Below are 16,233 nucleotides of genomic sequence, written 5' to 3' on the forward strand. Positions count from 1 at the left end.
TATATAAAGAATTTGTTTTAAATACAAACCGTTGTATTTGTACAACCAATACAACCCAATAAATTGAGATATTTATGGAAATGATAAGAGTTCATTTATTATKATTTGAATATTTATGGAAGATGAATATGATTCATTAATTATGATCAATATTTTATATTRRRAAACAATTAAAACTTCTATGAAATCACATATTAATCAAATGAAATAAACTGTTAAGATTAGGTTGTATTGGTTGCACAAATATCAAAAGTTGTATAATAACCGACTTTTATATATAAAATTATTTTATTTTGAAGAAATCTTAATAAATAAAAGAAAACAAACAACCCACGAACAGAAAGCGATGATGCACGAGAGGAGTGGGTGATTCTGGTGGACTATTTACGTCCATGACGATAGCTAAGCTTTCTGTTATCCAATAAGATTCTGACACGTATATGTATGAGATAGGAGCCACGTTAGGTCATATTATCCAATAACATTGACCTTTGCATACCTGATACAACCTCATCATCTTAGCCAAATTACAAAAATATCCCTTCGGCTGTCCATAAAAAGTTAATTTCGGAGAAAACATATATGCAATTTTCGGTTCCTACACATGGGTCGACTTGAAATTGACTTGGTGAATGTTTAACAGTTGCTAAATGATTTGATATAGAATGATTAAGAGACTTTCATGATATAGTGCAAAATGAAATATAATTTTTACAACAAAATTAGGACGCTGAATGGTTAATGGAGGCTCAAGATACAAAATCATTCAGAGAATTTTAAAACCATTAAAATACAGACTTTTTTGCCAAACAAGATTCGCTTCTTAACATTTCAGAGGCTGCCTCTTAATGAAACTATTAAGAAGTAAACAAACAATTTCTTATTAAGTTCGGATTAAATTAAAAAAAAATGGCCATTGTTATCAATAATTGCACTGCCACTTGGCAATTTCTTATTTCTTCATGAAAAACATGAAACGACATCACCAAGTTTCCATATGGATCAAGAATCTTCGAGGTGCGTTGAATTTTGCATATTATGTATTTTAACTTTTTGATGGAATTAGTACCTTGCACACTTTTTCTGGTTAAAGGGTCCACTAAAATTGGTAAGAATTGTCACCCTTACTTATCGAGTAAGACTCTTTATCATAATCATCGTTCTTATCGGATAAGATTCTTGGTCTTTGCTATGTTGATCCGGTGAGGAAAATTGTCCGATAAACACTTTCCGGATAAACGTTTAATAAACGGCCCCTAAATTTAGGGAAATTGAATAGAAAAACAACACGTAAAGTGAGTTGGAAGTAGGTCCACCAGGGTTATTTTGGACAATTTCCTTCAAATTTATTACGGAAATTAATCGATTTATGTATGAAAAAGAATTTATTATCGTGGGAAAAAAACACAAAGAAACAATATTCTAACTTTTCCTTAAAAAAATATTCGAACTTCTTTGGAAGTGACTAGAAGGGTATTCGTACAATGCAGCGAGATATATCTCGATTTTAATGTTTCGTTTTATTATGTCCCTTTGTCAATGCTATAATACGGTTTTATGTGGTTTTGAGAAAAACGATAATGTTTTTATTTTTGAATAAAATATAAATTTGAAGATATCTTAAAATTTTCAAAAAAAACATATTGGTATTAGCATCAATTAAATTATTTAAAAAATCTTATTTTGTTGTGTAATTTCTTTAATTCAACTTTTTTTAATTATAACTTAATTTAGGTTTAAGAAGAAAATAATTTATTTTTGGTTTAATAATATAATTTTTTATAAAGATAATAATTAAGTATTCTGTTAGAACACAATGATTATCCTAATTATATTTTAGATTTTTTATATTTAAAATAAAATATTTATCTAGTATTTGATTATGTTTATCTGTAGTTAGTTACACAAATTCAAGTATGAAGTTTTAATATTATATACTTATACGTTATTTACTTGTAATCTTAAATTTTAAGTAATATATGCATCAATAAACAATATTTTATATTTAAAAAATAATTTTTAAAAGTTTTTTTTCAAATATTTTATAATATAGTATAGATAATTGATGAGGCTTTTTCACATTATAAAATATAAAAGTCAAAAAAATAAATAAGTATAAATAGTAGTATCTTGAATTGCATTTAATTAACAACGTGAGTGAATGGGCCCTTAAGGCCCACTGGGCCAAGTCATAGTGCTATCCAGGCTAGACTTCTTTTTGATTGTCAGCTACTCATACTCAACGTCGTTATTGTGGGCCATCCCATGTTTCACTTTTAAAGTCCAAATAAAAAATATATTTTTAGTAATATTCTTTTTGTTTTGTTTTGCCTATGTATATATTTTACTTATGTGGTTACAATTATGGCGTCAAATAACAATATATTTTTTTAAATTTGGTACTTTTAATTTTTCTTATTACAATAACATATTTTCAAAATATTTTTTATTAGGACATCGTACTTTCAAAAATTTACCCGTTATAACATTGGATAACCTTTTAAATTAAATTTACTTATTATACCAGATTTTTTTGTTACCTCATCTTCGAGTTTCATACTAATTTGTTCACTAATTTGAATAATAATCATCTCAAGTATAATCACGACCAAAGCTCATCTCGAAAAAAGGAGGCCAAGTGAAAAGATAACTTTGAACAACCTACGGGAAAATACTGTTGAGAAAGATGGAGAAGGTAGTAATTGTGACAAGGCGGTTCCACTTGATTAAATATCATTGTTAGACGAATGTGAATAGGAACATTTAAAAAAAACGTTCCACTTGTTTAGTTTTTGACATTACAAAGTAAGTCGTGAAATTTATGATGAACTCGTTGAATGAATGGTTTTTTACGAATATTTTTATTCGTGAAATAGTAATCTTTTGTAAACATGTTTAATTTATGATATTATAATTTTTAGTAAACATATTTGATTAAATTTACAATGCTTAAATAATAAAAATATTAAAATCAGAAGTACAATGCTCTAATAGAAATTAGTGATGTTATAATAAAGTAATTTTAAAAATACAATGTTATAATAAGAAATGTCATGTCAGCACTATCATACATGTGGACAGCCTACATAGACAATGAGGTAGCAAAGAAACCTGGTATAATGAGTAAATTTAATTTAAAGTTATTCAATGTTATAACGGGTAAATTTTTGAAAGTACGATGCTCTAATAAAAAATATTTTAAAAAATAAATTGATGTAATAAAAAAAAAAACTGAATTTTTATCCTTATAATTGTAGTAAGAAAAAAAGGTTATATATGGTTAGAGTGCTGAAAACCGCACAAAATGCATGTGGATATACTTATAAAAATGGTAGACTTTATTTATTCTGTTAAAAGTAGTATTATTAAATAACTTATTTATTCAAGAAAATCAATTGTTAACTTTTTTTCTGAAAAAAAAAAGATAAAAGAGGACATAAATAGTAGGTCTAGGATATTATGTGATTGGATGGCCCGTGAAACTCGGCTCATTTGACCCGATAAAAAAAAAAGCAGGTTTAGAAAACCATTTTCGAAAAATGACCTTGAGTCGGTTTGTTAATATTAATAAGCGGACATGAATGATTCAAAAATAATTTGGACAAACTCGACCGACAAATTATACATTTTTCTCACAATTTAATCAATTAAAATTTATTTTTATAAACAAACTTATAGAAGCCCACGTTAGCCGGTTATGGGCCTGGGCACCACCTGCATATACTTGACATTTAGGCCCAAGAATAAGACCAGCCCGTTCAGGCCCGAGAAAAGACCGAGACGCTTATAAAGCAGGTAAGAACAACTTATCAAACCCATAAAAGAAGGTTTGGCTTTGTTATACTTGGGAACAAAATGGATTAAGCCCGACCCAAGTTCACAAACGACAACCTCTAATTTGATCCACCTAAGAAGGCTATTTGCACATCTGCTTCAGACTCGAAGGCAAGTGAAAGTAGAAAATGCTAACATCAAATCAAATCAAACAATCTCGGTATATCCAACAGAATGGTAAGATCTGAAAGAATACAATGTATGCAGATCTTACCTCCACCCAATGGGTAAAGTGGTTGTTTCTGAAAATAGGAAATGCTAAAAGTCACACTTCGAGCATTAAGCCACAAATACAACGCAAACCCAGCTCTTAATCATCACTTCATAAGTTTAAACATTTGACCCAAGTGTTTAATGTTCCTTGTCTTGTTTCTGCATACTTCATTCCATTGATGTAAGGCAACATGGCTCTGTTCTTGTTTCTTTTGTTATGGGCTCCAGAAACGGGTTTTGACCCAATTTTGTAAATGAATCCACAGAAGCTGCGAGCCACGATCACCTCTCGATGATCCTGTTTCGATGAGATGAAAAGAAAGAACACTTGTATAAATTCATTATTGCAAAATTAACAAAACACCAAAAGCATGAATATACAAGCAGGCTAGCCTTGATGAAGCCATGACCCAATTTGACTTCCTCATGGGATCCACAGATAATCTGGTACATGGTTCATACAAAAAAAAAACCCTATGATCTTTGATTATTTCTAAACAGTCAAGAGTTGAGGTGAGAAAATTGTACTTACAGAATTGTAGCATGGTTATGCCCGAGAATCCCACAAAACACCAGCCATTTCTAGAGGGCCTATGATAATAAAATGAAGAACATTAGAACAATATAACTTTCGTGTTTTAGAAATGAGATCAAGTTCACAGTTCACAAGGAGTACCACCTGATAACAATCTAGCATTTCGACCTCGTACACAGGCAGCATCACTGGATCCCCAAATTAACCAATTTACTACCACATCCTGTGCACACAAACCCATCAAGACAACAACAAAAAAGAACTTTTAGCTTTCATCTTGATAGCAAAGGCATCATCTCAAGTGGTCTGGTTTGACCATTTGAAAAGTTCCCAAACCACCATTTGCGATCTGGTTTATTAGAAGGGTTAGACCACAAACACCCTTAATTTCAACATGGTATTTTGACCATTTTCATTTGCATATCTATCAAAATCAATTAAGAAACAGAAAATGTATCATTAGAATATGTAAAAGCATCACCTGGAACCAGGCAAAACTGCACACAGATATCTGCCGGTTGCAGCAAGTTGCCGCTGACTGATGCAAGAGTGTTCCATTAGTTTCGACAGTTACATCACTTCAAGGTTGCTGCTTCCCTTTGACAAAAACTGTAGAGCTGTGCTTTTCGTGATCCAAGCAGTCATCTCTGGCTGGTTTTCAAAAGGTTTGAGGGGATGCAGACTTCCATCCTCGAGTTGCACACCATAAACGAATGGAAGTCTAAGTGAGAGGAAACTTTCTGGTGGCAAAACCACCGGACATCCAAGGCTGAACTGCAGTTTCTGTTCACGCTCAGGGACAGATGGAGGTAGGCACGACATCTAAACATATGATCAAGTGGCGACTAATTAATTGATAAAAAGAGAAAGAATTTACTTTAAAAAAATAACCAAGAGATTAATATAATAGAACCCGAGCCAAGGCTCAATAGTTAGGCAAACCCAAATGTGCCAAGTCCATGGAGCCTATGCAAGCCGTAGCATATCATGGTAACTTTATGTTAAAGTTTTATTTTTTAACTTTGCACGAGCCCATGTGAATTGAACCAAGTCTCAAGCTTATACGAGCCTATACAAGTCCATAGGAACAAAGGCTAAATGAATCGAGCGAAGGTTCAAACTTATATAAGCCTATACTAGCCCATGATAACTGAGTCTCTATGAGCCGAGCCAAGTGTGAAGGACCGAAGTTTCAAGTTTGGGGACGCCATGCAGGCCTTCCGCAAGAAAGTATTCACCAACGAGCTGAGCCTCAACCCTAGCAAAGCACAGGCTCAACTCAGCTCAAATATACCCCTAAACATAGCGAGTCATTTAACCTAAAATAATTTGAAATCATAGAAATTTCAATGGCAACAGATGATTAATTTCATCTTTTCCTTTAAACCCATGATGATAATACATACAAGTAGATGAAGGATTTCGAAGGGTACCTCAAATTGAATAACTGGACATGCAGCCAAGACCGTTGGGAAGGGAGGTGTGACCTGCAAATAGATGATGGTATTCCACAAGAGTTATTATATAATTATATACGAATATATCCAGGAAAATTATTATATACAATCAGACCCAAATCGGTAAACATAAGCATGTTTGAGAAACTACACCTAAACTCAACAAAAGCTCATGTCTAAATCATTCTTTTGGCTTGCTTATATTAGTTTATCCATTATCAAAGCACCTTGTATCCTTATTGTTTAGATTACTCCTATGCCATTAATGGCATAATATCATAAGCCAATTAACACATGAATGAAACAAGAATAAGGACGGCAGACTTCTCAGAAATCAACCAAAAAGCACGACAGAATGAATTGTGCAAGTTTCTGTCACTCAGAGACATGAATCATCTAACCTAATTGAAATAATTCAATCATAACCTCATTGGTTGCTACTAACCAACAAGTTTAAAGAAAAATGTGCGAAAAAGACAAATATAAATGAAAATCAAATGAGTACGAGAAGGAATCAATGCCATTAAGTGATTAAACAGAAGCAAGTAATGATAAAAGAAATCTTACCAGAAAGATTCTCTGGAGCTGTGATATTGTGCCAGCAAATTGAACATTTGGCGGGTCGCTTTTACTCTTATGGATCTGGCAATGTGGGCAATTTAAGTATAATGGTAAATTTCTATCGAGTAGAGGAAAAACCCCAGTGCCATTATCATCAAGAGTTGTTGACTGAAGACTTCCTTCGATATCTTTCATGTAATCACTTTTCATGAGACCATTCTGTTCCTTTCGTGACCGAGATACATGCAACATGGCATCCAGTCCTTGTTTACCATTTGCCGCTACTTCTTTTAACTTTCCCGGATGTCTCACCTTACTAACAGCAGCATTAACCATCCTATTTGAGTGTCGATGGACTTTACCATGGCCACCATGCTTGCCCATTTTAGAAAGATCTACCCCTTTACGGTCAGAACTTTCAACAGACGAATGATAATGAGATTCTTCATCCACTGCATAAATTGAGCCAAGCCCTTTGAGATGGTCTGGTGTCAATATGAATCGGTGTCCACAGGGACATTCATGCTCAAATCCAATATATACTAGCACCTGATTTAAAGCACGTAGGTTGGTGTTTTCCCTACTGTTCATAGTTACTATATTACCAGTACTACCCAACTTCAAAAATGGATTACCGTTAGCATTCCCATTTCCGTCCACAGTTTCATGAACAGATGAAATATTTTCAACCTTTTTAGACCCCTGATTACCATTGGTGTCATGCACTTTCACCATGCTAGTTTCTCCAGCATGCTTTTCCTTGGTAACATTTTCTGAAGCTTTCTTCTTTGATTGAAGTGGAGGGAACCCAGAACTTGTAGCTGCTGATCCGGCAACAACCTCAGAGAACGGTTTTTTCATCGTAAAACTGGGAAGAACTTTAACAGAGTTACTTTTATTGTCATCAGAATTATTGGTTTTACCGTGCATTTCCACCCCGTTGTGTAATTCCCCGGGAGCAAGGCCTTCTTTCTCTACCTTTGCATCGAGAACGCCTTCAACCCTCGAATCGTTACTTGATTCATTCATAGAATAACCATGTAAAATACTAGTGGGTTCCTTGTGTTTTTCAAGAAAAAATTTCCACTTAAGAAGAAACTTCTCTGTAGAAGAAAACCCGCTTTGAAGTAGACCTTTAGAAGGTTGATAGTACCTCGATCCCCCAATTCGGATTAAACTCCAAGATGACGATTGAATAGGCCCGTCTGAATTGACTTGTGGTAAATGAAGGGTGGGAAGAAGCTTATCACACTCTGGGTAACAACTAAAAGTCACATTAGCAGTTTCAAAATCAAAAGGATCTGAACGCAATTTCCTTGATCGGCCACAAGCACATGCATGAAGAAACACAAAACCACTAGAATGTGGTTTGATATCATTGCTTGATAACGAATCCTCGGTCTTCAAGTCATGTCTTTGGTGAATGCATGATTTTCCTGTCAAACTAACTGCATCACACAGTTGCCTACCAGAAATCCAAATAGATGTGCACTCATCCTCCAATTTTTTTAAATAATGATGTACAGCTGGTCCTTTGACCATTGATTTAAAAAACGAAAGTGCTTTCCCCAGGTGTGCCTCATGTTGGGATGTTGGATAACATGCCGGCAAATCATTTAAGTAAACATCTTTAGCAACCGGTAGGGCTCTTTGGCACCATGAAATCGAGAATTTAGTGTTGAGTCCTCTACTGCTATCCAAATATGTCGCTGCAAGTTCTAGAGGGTCGCTGACTTTTGAAGGACTGCCTTCAACCGTTGGCGAAACATTATTGCGTTTGGATCTTCTTTTGCTTTGTTCAGGCTCTGGTTCAGGTAGGAACCCAGGTTTAGCAGAAAGAAGCCCATATAAAATGGTTTGACTGGAAGACAACCAGACATCAAGATTTGGAAGTTCCGGAGTTGCACAAGGTTTTCCAGAAGCTACAGAGGCAGCGGCGGCGGCAGCAGCTACCGCCACCATTCCAACACCAGCAGCCGAGACACTGTTTGCATTTGAAACCATATTCCCTCGACCTCTTAAAATATCACATTGCCTGTAAATAAACTCTTTTACAGAAAGAATATCCTCTTTGTTTGAACTCTGGCTATGATTCTCGAGTAGAAGTGAATCTGAGGTCGATATACCGTTGAGAACATTTTCCACAATGCTAGTGGCAAACTCCAAGGATTCACCTGCCTGGTTTGACAATCTGTCGAGAAGCAAAACAGCTTTAGACGCATCAAGAGAAAACAAAGGCGCCAGACTTGAAACGGCCCCACTTCTTGAACCAGGAGGACCGGTTTCAGAACCTGAAAGTACCCGACATTTTTTAATTGAAAACCGGATCTGTGCCTCAAGAGATGACTGCAATTTCTTCTTGAAACTGCCTTCGGATTTTGTGACAGGGCGTGATAGCACAACTATTGAACCAGACCCTTTCACAGGCAAAGTAGGCCTACCTAAACTATTCAAAGATGAAGACTGATATGATGATGTAGACTCTGCTGGCTCATCTGGGTTAGAACCAGGGTCAAAGATATCATCAAGAAAAACAAAAAGAATAACCGGAGTACACTGTCCAGGAAAGAAAGATGTGTGTGAACCTAAACCTGACATTAGTGTAATTGAAGAAGCGTTGCGACTCATAGCGGGACCATTTTTACCAGGAGATCGGTTTTTAGAAGGTCCTCCTGATGGAGAAGTTCGTGAAGAAGGCGATGTATGTGACCTTGATGTCGTGGGTTGTAGTGTTTGTGATTTAATAAATGGAAACATCGCATATTTAGCACCTTGTAACACTCGAAACTTTTTCAACATCTGGATATCAAAGCATGAGCCCTCCTGCATAAATATGACCACATGGCAAACCTGCATTTAAGATGGCAGTGAGTCGATGACAAAAATGAGTAGAGTAGTCCAAGATTAATGTAAAATTTCTATAAATTCACCAAGATATTCAATTTTGGTTAATGTGGCAGAAACTTATTTGTCACTCCTCATAAAGGAAGCATAAGAAATTGAAAGTTCCACACAGGGTTCTAAATGGCGTAAGGTGTGGCATGGCAGAGAGGTCAAGCCTCAAGCCTTGCACGCCATGGCAAGGAAGCAATGTTTTTCAAGGTGTGACATAAGGTAGCAAATTTGTATATCATATATTATAGCTGTTAAGCGCGCCTGAGGCACGCCTAGGCTCAGGGTCTTGGGCTTTTTTGAAGTCAAAGTTTGGCATATTCACGAGGCTCACTAAGGCGTTGTGCCTTGGCTTAGGCGCCTTGTGGGCCTAGGTGCTCCTCATAAAGAGTTATTAGATACCTAGTCAAACCCTAATATTAAATAAGTTTTCTCATCTTCTCTTCTCCATTACTTCTTAACAAAAGAGTTATTAAACAAATGACATAAGTCAAACCCTAATACTAAATACCCAGTCCTTAGAACTTCAAGCATCCTTCTATATAAATACCCAGACCTTAAAACTTCTCCCTCGTGGCTCACGCTTTAAACCCTTCCCCCTTTTGCCTCTGTCAAAGTATTGTCGGTTGCTGCATTGGAGGCTTGTACTTGATGCATATTTGAGTTCTGTGTAACGCCTAAGTGCGCCTTAAGCCTTTAAGAACTTTGTCATATAAAGAATTATATATATATATATATATATGTTCTCTATATATTATTCAATGAGATAATGATATTAAAAATTTTAAATTTATATTAGAAGAAGAAAAATCATATACATTAGTATTATATAAATAGTCGTTGATTAAATATTTAAAATAGAACTTGGAAAGGCAATTTCACAACTTCGTTTTTATCGTAAGTCCATGACACATGTGAATACGTGAAACTGTGAGTGATGTAATTAAGCAAGTCTAAAGCGAAAAGGGTAAAAGCACAAAAGCTAAAAATAAATAAATAAACCAGTTTTTTAAGAAGTCACGCCTTGTAAAAAACACCTGCAACGGTGTGCCATGGCATGAGTCACACCTTACAGAAATGCGATAGAGCTTAGCATAACAGCAACGACATGTCTTATGCCATATGTGCATGGCGTGCCCTTTAGAACCCTGTTTCCACATGATTTCAACTTTATCATGTGTTGGTACATAGAAATGGACGCATGGTGAATCTGAGACATTTATCTTCCTTCTTTCATAATGTTAGTAGTAATCCCAACAATCGTTCATATTTGGGATTCTCCCTCAGTGCTACACATTTATTCGACAATATTCAAAGGTAAGAAGCAAGCATTGAAATAAATATAGGTCGTAACGTACTCCCACGTCAAGAATTAAGTGACCTACTTTCCTTCTTAATTCGTTGTCTACAAATGGCATTGTTTCAAATTTTGCAATATGCATGCAAGTAAAATTTTCGCTTTATAAGTTGCTCCACCATTATAACACCGTTTGATAGCTGTAACGGTCTTAAGTTAAGTCCTTGATATGTAGCCATTCTCAATAGCTCACGTCAGACTTGTTGAGATAGGATAAAAAGGTGTGTTACAAGAACTAAGAACAAATAAAGCTTAATTGTGTTCACAAACATAATTATATAAATGGTGTTCCTTCATGCTTTTATTTTCAGAAAATTCTTGTACTTAAATTGTCTATATCTTTTTACTTTTATTGCGACACTGCCAACACATGCTAGATTTTTCCTAGGTTTCCTCTCCAAAAGCTTCAACATAGTATGACTCTCTGCCTCTCAATTGTGCACCAAAAGGTCCACATTGGGATATCTAAACAAAAATTGTTCCCTCGTTTTCTCCTTATACTTACACTTCTCCTGAATATCCTGGTTTCTAATCATATCCAACCTTATGTGACCACATATCCACCTTAGCATTCACATTTTTTGCTACACCAATCTTGCAAAAATAAAATGGCAGTCTCTGTGTCACCCAAACCCATATAGCATGCCTCAGATCATGGTGACACTGATAATGTTGCTCTCCAGAAACCCAAGTTTTAACTAGTCTTGACTGATAAAAGCATGGATTCTAGGATGATATTCTCAACACCTTAGCTCATTGGTGACTATTCTTGTTTCATCTATTGACATGTATATGCAAAGATCGTAAGCAAGGCAAAAACAACAAAGATTTCATGGTGAGACTTGGTGTAATTCTGTAGTGATTGCCGGAAAAAATCCGCTTTGCTGCCACATGTTTTCCCAAACACCAAACTATGCTCCATAATCCAATCTCCAAGCTTCATTCTGCGTCCCATAAGCTTGACAACCTTTTAAGCTATGCAAGGAGCAGGGAGCTCAATTTTGCTTTTATAAATCAAGAAAACATGGGCTTCCTCCATCCATCAAGCATATTAAGTGCCTTAAGTTCAGCAAAAAGGTTTAGTTAGTCACACCATGGCTACATCGCCTAAGCATATCCAATCAATAAGGCTATTGTCTGGACAAACCCCTTACCAGTTTTTATTTTTCTTATGGTTTTCTTTATTTCTCACATTCTAAAAAAGAACCTATTATTACTGTCATCAAGAGATGTTCCTAGATCGTCCTCACACATTCTCCCCAATTATCAAAGTAATATCTCCACCTTTCGTTAAACCTCGGTTTCAAACTTTTGATCATTTTAAGTGTGTGGTTCTTGCTACTGAATGATGCATCTAATGTTATTAAGATCTTTAGTGTTTCACATCTACTACCAAGCTAGCATGTTGGACCATCTGATATTTAAACTAACCAAAAAGATTTGAGGCAAACCCAAGACAAATATACCCAAAATCACACACAAAGAATCAAGTGTTAGCATTGTTGCCGGAAAATAGATATCATAACGACAAAATTGTTAGGATAACAAATCATTTACCATTGTTACAGGGAAATCTATATTGGAATGAGGAAATTGTTAGGATAACTAATCATACAAGAAACAGTAGTTGCAAATAAACAAAAAGATGAACATGGTAATTTTGTGATTCAGCCATTTGCCTATTCTTGTTATAGATTTATGTGAAATTGTCAATGATTCAAAGAACAAACAGCCTTGTTCCTTTTATAATAGGAATTTTGACAAAAGAGAATATATGATAGACAAATTATCTGGGATAACAAGACGTTTTAGACCGCGTGCCGGCCAAGTCAGACTTCATATTCAGCAGATTTGAAATGGCATTACTGTGTTGTCCATAAGCAAAAAGATGGATGTCAACAGTTCTCTATTTTGGATGTGATCAAATACAATCCTATATATAATTTACCAGCTTTATCTAAATTTGAGTGCTAACAACACTCTTTAAAACTCAGTTGTAGCCACTCAGCCAGTATTATATGGTTCAATATAAATATATGGAATATGAACAAAACCAAACTACAATTTCAAATGCTAAATGCAACATCCAGAGTAATTGGTGTAGCAAAGAAACAAAATCAAGCAGGGAATGGGTCAATTTGGGGGAAAATAAACTCACAGAAAACATAAACAGCATCCCTTGAAGATCTCCAAACTCCTGCTTTTCAAAAACCGAATCAAACCCACTTGGAACCTCCGAAAACCCTTCCATAACCGTACATTTGGTAGAACAAAACTGCAAATACAAAACCCCTTTTGCCTCTTCATGATAATAACTAATTCTTCTTTGCTCAAACCAATTCTTGACCTCATCGCTTACGATTTCCCCTGTTTTCTCAAACCCCAATGCCACGTCAGCATTCCCGGAACCAAAAACATTGGCATCTATAATCCGGTTAATCAATTGACTCACATCCCCTTTGCGCCGTCCAACGAAGCCGACCACGACGACGCCGTTTTGTCGGAAAGTTGTTGAAGGTGGAGGAGGAAGAGGTGGAAGAGACGACGGGGGCGGTGGTTGATGGATGGTTGGGGGTGGTGGAGGTGGAACAGTGGTGGCGGAGGGAGGAGTGATGGGTGAGGAAGATGATGGAGGACGGATTAGAACACGCATAGGGGAGCGATTTGGTGCCGCCATGGAGAGTTGAGGGCGGGGTTTGAACTGGGCTCTCTTCTTCTATTTGGGCAGAAACTCCATTGAAAATGAACAATTAAGTGCAAATGCCCAATGGATCGTAAAAAGGAAGTACGAGGGTTATATTGGAACTTTTGAGATACCAATCTAACTCAATTACAAAATTAGTCCCTGATCTATTTATTAATTCGCATATTTGGTCCTTGTGAAAACTTCTATTTCTTTACCTTTTAATAATTCCATTAATAAGAAACCTCTAAATGGTTAAAAGGTGAATCATGTTTGGCAAAAAAAAAGTTTGTCTCCTAATGATTCTAAAATTCTCTAAATGATTTTGTATCTTAAGGTTCCCTTAACCATTCAGCACCCTAACCCTGAGAGTTTGGTTCATCGCAATTTACTTGTTCTAATCCCAACTGAATATTTTGTTTTCGACGATAAAGATAATTTAATTACATTGGAACTGCAAATCCTTTACCAGATAAATTTATCATTCCTTCCAGTATACCGTGTAATTAATTTTAGTCTGTATTCATTATTTTTATATGTTTTGTTATTTTACAAATTTATCATTCCTTAAACCACCATTATCGTTATTATGAATGTAAATTACAAAAATAGTCTTTGAGGTTTATAAAAAATCTCATTTTTCGTCCCTAACTTTTTGAAATTATAAGAAAAATGTTTCGATTTCATTACGGAATTGGTCCATGGTCATTAGGGGGGGTTTAGTTTTTGTCGTCAAGGAGAGACATTTTGGTCTTTTTGCCATTTTATTTAAAAAAACAGTATACATGTTCTTAAATCATATGTACTAATTGTTAAACACATTTAAAGAAACTAACCTACCACCCTAACATGAATCTCCCATCTTCACCCCTGCCCAGTTCCTGGTGTCGACAACTCCCCTGCCCTGCTCCTACTCCTACTCTGGTGACTGCAATCCCTCCCCCTTAGTTGATCGTGTTTAGTGTGCCCAAAACCTTACTCAAAGCAGTATATGCTTAAAATTTTAACTCAAATAAGCAATTTGTAGTCTCTGAACTCAGCGAAAGATGCAAGTTTCATCAACTCATGTATCAAGACTTCAATCAAGCCCCAAAACCTTTGTACTGCCGACAGGAGCATTAGATCTAACAGTGAAATCGAATAAGTTGTTATAAAGGTTGAAGCTTCAAAGTACATCAATGGTGATTGTTAGTTTAAGCTCGTGCAGAAGTCGAACCACTTCATTTAAATTGTTTTACGAGGTTGGATTGGATTAATGGACTGTTGGGGATCAAAACTTACAGGTGAATCAAACCAGGTTGATGTACAATAAACCTTCAAACTTGAGAATTCTCGGTGATTGCAACAAACGATTTAGACTTGCATCCATAAGTTGTTATACAATGTTAAAAATCCTTAATTTGAGGGCAGTTATAGTCCTTGAACAGTGGGGAGGTTGCAATCGTCGATAATTGGAAAGGAGGAGTTGTCGGCTCCGAAAACGGGGAGGAAATTAAGACAAGGGAGTCAGAGGGGGTCTTAGGTCAAGTTAGGTGGTTGTTTTTCTTTTTAATGAGTTAATGACATGTATGTAGATTTAAAGACTAGTACACTTTTTTTTAAGGAAAGGCAAAAAGACTGAAATGGCCCTCATGGTAGTAGGGGTGTTCACGATCCAGTTTGGACGGTTTAACCCCTCAAACCACAAACCAAACCACGATAACGGTTTAGGAAAAATTCTAAACCCAACGGTTTTGTAGCAAATAACCAAACCGGTCGAACGAGACCACAAAAAACGGTTTGGTCTGACCGATTTAGGTGTTTGGGCCTCTTATGGTTTTAAACTAAAAAAACATAACATCAATATCCAACATGAAAATTCTATCAATATAACATTATTAAAAAAATATTATATCCAATTTTAAAAATAACGTCTATCTCTAAAATTAAAAAAACTTTGATGAGACTGGAAAAATACACCAACAATAGCTGGAGTTTTGGACAAACACTGAGCACATTGAAAGACGATTTGGAATTTTAGATTTCATTTTTGACGAATTCCAAATACCTTTCAACTTAGATAACGCTATCAATTGATAAATGAAAACTAAAAACATTATGTCTTGGAATAACTTTTTCTAATCGGCCTATAAACCGATAAAGTTGAGTCCATAACATGGAAATTAAATATAATTAATACATGTGCGTTTTTGGATGTCGATTTGGTCCAGACCGCTCAAAAAAACGTTCAAGCTTCAGACTAAACTAAACCGAGCGGTTTGGCTATTTTTCAGACAGCAGTAGACCGCCAGACATTCAAACCGCAAAACTGGTCCCGTTCGATCGGTCTGAACGGTTCAAAAGTTTTTTTTGAACATCCCTACATTATAGCAACTAATGACCCTAACAACCATGGACCATTTATCTAACTAAAATGAAACCTTGATGATGTTCATTATAATTTAAAAAAGTTAGGGAAGAAAATCAGAGTCTTGTGTCTTAATTTTTTTTAAATGTCAGAGAAATAAATTGTGATCTACAATTTTTTAATATTGTTATATTAATAAATAATTCAAAAAAGTCTAATTAATTTAATATATTTTGGGACTCTTTGACATTACGTTTTTATGACATATATGGACCTATTCATGTTATAGGTGTCACATTGGCTTTATTCGAAATAGTCAAGTGTTTTACAAGGCCTTTTGGCTTGATTTTAACT

The 16,233-nt window shown here is 35.4% G+C and overlaps 1 protein-coding gene across 6 annotated transcripts; it reads right to left on the reverse strand.

Moving 5' to 3' along the window:
• Window positions 1-3,948: 3,948 nt before the first annotated feature.
• Window positions 3,949-13,541, reverse strand: LOC112520344. Of its 6 annotated transcripts, none has more exons than XM_025128697.1 (8): window positions 13,008-13,541; window positions 9,246-9,450; window positions 6,607-8,891; window positions 6,016-6,069; window positions 5,064-5,404; window positions 4,727-4,805; window positions 4,580-4,638; window positions 3,949-4,345 (listed from the first exon to the last, which is right to left on the reverse strand). In XM_025128697.1, exons 1-5 carry the CDS (start codon window positions 13,524-13,526, stop codon window positions 5,153-5,155), a joined length of 3,315 nt encoding a protein of 1,104 aa, XP_024984465.1. In that variant the 5' UTR covers window positions 13,527-13,541; the 3' UTR covers window positions 3,949-4,345; window positions 4,580-4,638; window positions 4,727-4,805; window positions 5,064-5,152. The 6 variants fall into 6 exon arrangements, with proteins under 6 accessions (XP_024984465.1, XP_024984464.1, XP_024984462.1 ...); XM_025128696.1 differs by having other exon boundaries at window positions 9,192-9,450; XM_025128694.1 differs by having other exon boundaries at window positions 6,607-9,095; window positions 9,192-9,450.
• Window positions 13,542-16,233: the final 2,692 nt, after the last annotated feature.

This window comes from Cynara cardunculus (genome assembly GCF_001531365.2).
Source record: "Cynara cardunculus var. scolymus isolate 2C chromosome LG 10, CcrdV1, whole genome shotgun sequence".
NCBI lineage: Eukaryota > Viridiplantae > Streptophyta > Magnoliopsida > Asterales > Asteraceae > Cynara > Cynara cardunculus.